At 36.8% G+C, this 8,329-nt stretch overlaps 1 protein-coding gene across 1 annotated transcript in view; it reads left to right on the top strand.

Moving 5' to 3' along the window:
• Nucleotides 1-8,329, top strand: part of SEPTIN14 (septin 14) — a 135,469-nt gene that overhangs the window by 86,988 nt on the left and 40,152 nt on the right. Inside the window, exons 7-8 of the mRNA XM_019806489.2 lie at nucleotides 1,062-1,182; nucleotides 1,768-1,963. Of these exons, the coding sequence (XP_019662048.1) occupies nucleotides 1,062-1,182; nucleotides 1,768-1,963 (317 nt within the window). The remainder of the gene's footprint in view (nucleotides 1-1,061; nucleotides 1,183-1,767; nucleotides 1,964-8,329) is intronic.

Consider the following 8,329-nt stretch of genomic DNA (forward strand, 5'->3'; position numbering starts at 1 on the left):
AACTAGTGGGGCTCTGGTCGGCTTAGTAAATGAGACCTGATACTACTTCCACTAGAACTGAAGCCCTGCAGAACTCTCTGGGCAGGAGACATGGTGTGGGCAAAGGTTTGTGCTGTTCTTCTGGAGGTGGGGCCTGTTACAGTGTGCTTGAGGCAAGCTTGACTGGGAAGGGTAGTCCCGGCAGAGTGCAAGGGGTGGGGCTTTGTGCAAGCAAGTTAGCAAGTGTTGGCACTGTGCTGCTTCCAGCTGTGTTTATGCTGCGGGGCAAATGAGGGAAATGTTGCCAGAGAGCTGTTTTGTTCCCAGAGATGCATCTGTGAACAATGCCTCTTGGTCTATGCATGGAGAAGAAGGAATCATCTCCCCACTGTGGGCCCCAGGCAGTCATCAGAGCGCTGTTTGCATGGGATCTGCCCCCGGGTTGTTTGCCTGTCTTCTCTCCAGGACCAGCACAGTACCCTTGGAGCTCTATCTCAGCCAAGGCAGCTTACCCTTCAAACTGCAGGCTTCAAGCCCCACTGGTTGCAAGAACCATGAAATTCAGCCCTTATAGTTTTCCAACCCCATATCTTTTGCAAAACATTCTCCTTGTGTGTTCCCCTGTGTGCTCCTCTCTCTCACCCTTCTCTGCAACTCTGGCTGCCTTCCTACTACAGCAGCCATGATCTTTTTCTCCCCTACACCACTTCCCCACACTTCCTACCTTTTTTGATGTGGCCTCTTCTCTCCTTTAGTTGTGGAGTTTGTTCTGTCATTCTTCAGATTGATTACTGGGGTATTTAGGGTGATTTTGTAGATATCTATTTGTGTCGGTGAGACGAGATGAGCCTAGGGTCCTCCTACTGCACACCATCTTCCTCTTCCTCCTCCAGATTTACTATTTTTTAAATTGAAAGCAAAATCTATGTGTCTGGACAAGGACTTATTTGCTCACAAATTTACTTCATTTGAATAATGTCTGAGTTATGATAATCAAATGATAATTCTAATTTCTTTAACATATTAAAATTATATTTTCAAATGATATTACTAATTCTAATTAAAATATATATTTTTTTAAGCCCAAAGGAGATAGTGTCCGTTGTTTAACAATGCTTGGTCATTTTGGTTTTGAATGTTTGCCTCATCAGTTGGTGAACCGATCTATCCAACAAGGATTCTCTTTTAATATTCTCTGTGTGGGTAAGTGCCTGACTCCTCATCTGAATTATTACTTAATTATCTTAAATGCTCATTTCAGCTTATCTTGAGTAGTATAACACTGGTGCTGTTAATTCAAGACCATGTCTGTCGATCTGTTTTTGTTTCCATCATGTTAGTCATGCTCCTTAGACTTTTTTCTTTAAATATTTCAGTGCTCTTCAAAATCGGATTATCTTTGTGTATATATTTCTATGTTATATTAATGACTGAGAGAGTCAAGAGAAACCTGTATACTTTAAAGGACATTATAGTCATTGATGTATTTGAGACCCTTTAAACCACTTTATGGGTTAAGAGTGGTACTTCTCGGGGTCCTGGGTGGTGCAGTCGTTAAGCGTCTTCCTTCGGCTCAGGGCGTGATCCCGGTGCTCTGGGATTGAGCCCCACATCAGGGTCCTCTGCTGGAAGCCTGCTTCTTCCTCTCCCACTCCCCCTGCTTGTGTTCCCTCTCTCGCTGCCTGTCTCTCTCTCTGTGTCAAATAAATAAATAAAATCTTAAAAAAAAAAGAGTGTTACTTCTCAGCCATCTTATGCTCCTAGATAATGTATCTATGTTTATTACAGGGGAAACTGGGATTGGAAAATCAACACTCATTGACACATTATTCAATACTAATCTGAAAGACAAAAAATCCTCGCATTTTTACTCAAATGTTGGACTTAAAATTCAGACATATGAACTTCAGGAAAGTAATATTCAGTTGAAATTAACTGTTGTGAAGACAGTGGGATATGGTGATCAAATAAACAAAGAAGCCAGGTGAGTGTTTTCTTATTTTAATTATAAAAGATTTTCTTATTTCAAGGAATTTAGTTTCTTTGTTGGTATTTCCTCTGGCTGTATCTCTCCCATCTGCCTCTCTCTTCACACAGACTTCTCTGCTCCCCTTGTGTCTCTTTTAAGGACATTTGTTGTTTGATATAAGATGTACCGAGATAACCCAGGGTGATCTTATTTATACAAACACTTAGTTTTCAATAATATTAAATTTACTGGTTTTATGGATTAGAATGCAGACATATCTTTTTGGGTCTCACCATTGAATCGGCTGTTCCTACTTTATAAGATAGGATTGATTCTTAAATAATTTTTAAAATAGATTTTCCCATTTATTTACTTGTTGTTTGGGGTGCGTGGGTGGCTCAGTCGGTTAAGTGTCTGCCTTCAGCTCAAGTCATGATCCTAGGGTCCTGGGATCAAGCCCCAAGTTGGGCTCCCTGCTCAGTGGAGAGCCTGCTTCTCCCTCTCCTTCTGCCCCTCCCCCTCTGCTCATGCTCTCTCCTTCTCTTTCTTTCACTCTATCTCAAATAAATAAATAAAATCTTTATTTACTTGTTGGATAACTTGTTTTCTATCACTTATCCAAGTTATAAATAAATTTATTTCTGTAAAAATTTAAAGGTACCAGATGAAATGAAAATCTACTGAGCCAAACATAAGTACTTTGAGCCTTTTCTTTTTCCAAAAATAGCCACTATTATAAGTGTAGTAAGTGTCCTCTCAGACTTATGTTGTCATATAACTACTGAATTTTTGTAATAATTAAAATATGTATGAAATAATACAGAACAAACTTATTTAAACTATATTATGTATAATTAAAAATGCATAAAACATTTATGAACAGGTTAATAGATAATTCTGAAACAAACATCTTATGTAAACATCTTTCTATTTAAATTAAGACCTGATGCCCATGGCCCTCAGGCATTTCCCTTTCTTGATCACAATTTCTCATCAAACTCATAGAAGAATGTAAAATGTTTGCCAGTGGCTGGGGAGAAGGAGGAATTAAAAGTTACTGTTCAATGATATAATATTTTAATTATGCAAGATGAACAAGTTCTTGAGGTCTTCTGTATAATAGAAGATTTAACAGTACTTTATTGTACATTCAAAAATTTGTTATGAGAGAGTAAATCTCCTGTTAAGTGTTCTTATCACAAGTAAAAAGAAAACCTATGGCATGCTGCAGAAGTATTGCTTAGAGGGAAATTTATAACATAAAATACATTAGAAAAAAAAGGGAAAAAAAGACAAGGCCACGTATTGTAAATTTCCATGTTAAGAAACTAGGCAAATAAAAAAAATTACCCTAAATCAAGAAAAAGAGAGGAAAAGTTATACTACAGTAGGAATTGATGAAAACAGAAAAAGGTCAGAAAATCAATTAAATCAGCAAATAAATTTTGCTGGTTATTTACAAAGGTTGATAAAATTGAAAACCTTCAACCAGACTGAGCAAGCAAAAGAATTGAGAAGTCAAATATCACCAACATCAGGAATAAAAAAGCAGATATTATTACTGATTTTACAAAAATTAAAAAGATAAGAATACAACAAACAATTCAATGCCTATAAAGTCAACAATTTATTTATTATTTCTTTTTTATTTTTAAGATGCAAGCTGCTTGGATTTGAATTTAAATTTTTTCGTTATGTTCAGTTAGCCCACATATACTAAAGTCAACAATTTAGATGCTTTTAATATGTGTCCTTTATTGTGTTGAGATAAATTCCTTTTATACCTGGTTTCATGAGGTTTTTTTTTTTAATCATGAAAGGGTGTTGAATTTTGTCAAATACCTTTTATGCAACTATTGAAATGGTCATATGATTTTTATTTTTCAATCAATGTGGCATTTATAAATCAATTTGTCATGTTGAATAATCCTTGCATTCTGAAGATAAATCCCTCTTTCTCATTGTGTATGATCCTTTTAATTTGCTATTGAATTCACTTTGCTAAGTATTTTGTTGAAGACTTTGCATTTGCGTTTATTAGAGATATTAACCTGTCATTTCTTTTCTTTATTATTATTATTGTTATTATTATTATTTGTATCAGGATAATTCTGACCATTCAAATGAGTTTAGAAGTTTTCCCTTTAATTTTTTGGAAGAGTTTAAGTATTGATGTTAATTCTTCCTTAAATGTTTATTAGAATTCAATACTGAAGCCGTATGGTCCTGAGTTTCTCTGTGTTAGTAGATTTTTTATTATTTATTTAACCTCATTATTTATACAAGAATACCTCATTTTATTACTTTTCAGTTAATTGTTCTTGTCAGATATGTTTTGTTTGTTTGTTTTACAAATTGAAGGTTTGTGGCAACTCTCTGTGAAGCATGTCTATCGTCATGGTTTTTCCAACAGCGTTGGGTGACTTTGTGATTCTGTGTCACATTTGGTAATTTTGGCAATATTTCAAAAATTTTCATTAATGTATTTGTTATGGTGATCTATGATCAGGGACTTTTGGTGTTACTATTGTAATTGTTTTGGGGCACCATGACCTGTGCCCACAAAAGACAATGAATTTAGTTCAAAAATTTGTGTGTGCTTTTAAGTTTTTAATTCTATTTAATATATAGTGCTATATATTTTGAGGTTTTCAATACAGTGATTCAACATTCCCTTTTCCTTCTTCAAATTTTTAAAGAATTCTAGCAAGTTAACACATAGTGTAATATTGGTTTCAGAAGTAGAATTTAGTGATTCACCACTTAGATGTAACACCCAGTGTTCATCATAACAAGTGCCCTCCTTCGTACTCATCAATCATTTAGCCCATCCCCCACCCACTTCCCTCTATCAACCCTCAGTTTGTTCTCTGTCATTAAGAGTCTCATGATTCATTCCCTTTCTCTTTTCTTCCTTTGCATATGTCCATCTTTTTTCTTCTTTTCTTTTTCCTCCTTCCCATATGTTCATCTGCTTTGTTTCTTAAGTTCAAAATATGAGTGAAATAATATGGTATTTGTCTTTCTCTGACTGACTTATTTCACTTGGGATAATACGCTCTAGCTCCACCCATGTCATTGTAAAGGGCAAGATATCATTCTTTTTGATGGCTGAGTAATATTCCATTATATATCTGTATGTGAGTATTTATTTATTTTTATTTTATTTATTTTTTATTGAAATTCAATTAGCCAAATACAGTAAATCATTAGTTTCATATGTAGAGTTCAATCATTCATCAGTTGCATATAACAACCAGTGCTCATCACATCATGTGCACTCCTTAATGCCCATCACCCTATTACCCCATCCTCTCACCCATGTCCCCTCCAGAAACCCTCAGTTTTTTTCCTATAGTTAAAAGTCTCTCATGCTTTTTCTCCCTATCTGATGACTTCCCATTCAGTTTTCCCTGCCTTCCCCTATGATCTTCCGCACCGTTTCTTATGTTTCATATATGAGTGAAACTATGTGATAATTGTCTTTCTCTGATTGACTTATTTCACTCAGCATGATACCCTCCAATTCCATCCACGTTGATGTAAACAGTAAGTATTCATCCTTTCTGACGGCTGAGTAATATTCCATTGTATATATGTATCACATCTTCGTTATCTATTCATCTGTCCATGGACATCTGTACTCTCTCTATAGTTTGGCTCTTGTGGACATTGCTGTCATAAACATTGGGGTGCAGGTGCCCCTTCAGATCCATACATTTATATCTTTGGGGTAAATGCCTAGTAGTGAAATTACTGGGTCATAAGGTAGATCTATTTTAACTTCTTCCGGAACCTCCATACTGTTTTTCAGAGTGGCTGTCCCAGCTTGCATTCCCACCAACAGACCAAGAGGGCTCACCTTTCTGTGCATCCTCGCCAACATTTGTAGTTTCCTGACTTGTTAGTTTTAGCCATTCTGACTGGTCTAAGGTGGTATCTCATTGTTTTTTATTTCTATTTCCCTGATGCCAAGTAATGTGGAGAATTTTTTCATGTGTCTGTTGGCCATTTGTATTTCTTCTTTGGAGAAATGTCTTTCATGTCTTCTGGCCATTTCTTGACTGGATTATTTGTTTTTGAGTGTTGAGTTTGGTAAGTTCTTCATAGGGTTTGGATACTAGCCTTTTGTCTGATGGGCCATTTGCAAATATCTTCTCTCATTCCATAGGTTGCCTTTTAGTTTTGCTGACTGTTTCCTTTGCTGTGCAAAAGTTTTTATCCTGATGAAGTCCCAGTAGTTCATTTTTGCCTTTGTTTCTCTTACCTTTGGAGATGTGTCTAGCAAGAAGTTGCTGTGGCCAGGGTCAAATAGGTTGCTGCCTGTTTTCTCCTCTAGGATTTTGATGGATTCCTATGTCACATTTAGGCCTTTCATCCATTTTGAATTTATTTTTGTGTATGATGTAAGAAAGTGGTCTAGTTTCATTCTTCTGCATATGGTTGTCCAAGTTTCCCAACACCATTTGTTGAAGAGACTGTCTTTTTTCATTGGGTATTCTTTCCTGCTTTGTCAAAGATCAGTTGACCATAGAGTTGAAGGTCCATTTCTGGATTCTCTATTCTGCTCCATTGATATGTGTCTGCTTTTGTGCCAGTATCATACTATCTTGATGATTACAGCTTTGTAATAGAACTTGAAGTCTGTCATTGTGATACCACCAGCTTTGGTTTTCTTTTTCAACAATTCCCTGGCTATTTGGGGTCTTTTATGGTTTCATACAAATTTTAGGATTGTTTGTTCCAGTTCTATGAAAAATGCTGATGGTATTTTGACAGGCTTTGCATTGAATGTGTAGATTGCTTTCGGTAGCATAGGTATTTTAATAATATTTGTTCTTCCAATCCATGAGCATGGACTGTTTTCTTTCTTTTTTTTTAAAAGATTTTATTTATTTATTTGACAGAGATAGAGACAGCCAGCGAGAGAGGGAACACAAGCAGGGGGAGTGGGAGAGGAAGAAGCAGGCTCATAGCGGAGGAGCCTGATGTGGGGCTTGATCCCATAACGCTGGGATCACACCCTGAGCCAAAGGCAGACGCTTAACGACTGCGCCACCCAGGCGTCCCATGTTTTCCATTTCTTTGTGTCTTCTTCATTTCTTTCATAAGTATTCTATAGTTTTCAAAGTACAAATCCTTTACCTTTTGGGTTAGGTTTATTCCTAGGTATCTTAATGGGTTTTGGTGAAATTGTAAATGAGATTGATTCCTTGACTTCTATTTCTGCTGTCTCCTTGTTAGTGTATAGAAATGCAACTGACGGGGCGCCTGGGTGGCACAGCGGTTAAGCGTCTGCCTTCGGCTCAGGGCATGATCCCTGCGTTATGGGATCGAGCCCCACATCAGGCTCTTCTGCTATGAGCCCGCTTCTTCCTCTCCCACTCCCCCTGCTTGTGTTCCCTCTCTCGCTGGCTGTCTCTATCTCTGTCAAATAAATAAATAAAATTTAAAAAAAAGAAAAAAAAAGAAATGCAACTGACTTCTGTGTATTGGTTTTATATCATGCAACTTTGCTGAATTCTTGGATGGGTGGAATTTTTTGGATTTTCAACATAAAGTAGCATGTCATCTGCGAAGAGAGAGAGACTGACTTCTTCTTTGCTCTTCTGGATGCCTTTTATTTCTTTTTGTTGTCTGATTGCTGAAGCTAGGACTTCCAGTTGAACAACAGTGGTGAAAGTGGGCATCCCAGTCATGTTCCTGACCTTAGAGGAAAAGCTCTCAGTTTTTTCCCATTGAGGATGGTATTCACTGTGGGGGGTTTTTATATATGGTATGTTCCCTCTATCCCTATACTGCAGAGAGGTTTGTTTTTTTTTTAATAAATAAAGGATACTGTATTTTGTCAAATGCTTTATCTGCATCTGTTGAGAGGAACATATGGTTCTTGTTCTTTCTTTTATTAATGTGGTGCATCACACTGATTGATTTGCAGATGTTGAACCACCCTTGCAGCCCAGCAGTAAATCCCACTTGATTATCTTGAATAATCCTTTAAATGTACTGTTGGATCGTATTAGCTAGTATCTTGGTGAGAATATTTGTATCCATGTTCATCAGGAATATTGGTCCGTAATTCTCCTTTTTGGTGGGGTCTTTGTCTTATTTTGGGGTCAAGGTAATGCTGGCTTCATAGAATGAGTTTGGAAGGTTTCCTTCCTTTTCTACTTTTTGAATCAGCTTCAGAAGAAGCAGTACTACTTCATCTTTAAATGTTCGGTAGAATTCCGCTGGGAGGCCATCTGGCCCTGAACTCTTATTTGTTGGGAAATTTTTTTTAATGATTTTTTTTGTTATATTATGTTAGTCACCATGCAGTACATCCCCAGATTGCGATGTAAAGTTCGATGCTTCATTAGTTGCGTATAACACCCAGTG

Source organism: Ailuropoda melanoleuca, chromosome 10 (assembly GCF_002007445.2).
Source record: "Ailuropoda melanoleuca isolate Jingjing chromosome 10, ASM200744v2, whole genome shotgun sequence".
Lineage (NCBI taxonomy): Eukaryota > Metazoa > Chordata > Mammalia > Carnivora > Ursidae > Ailuropoda > Ailuropoda melanoleuca.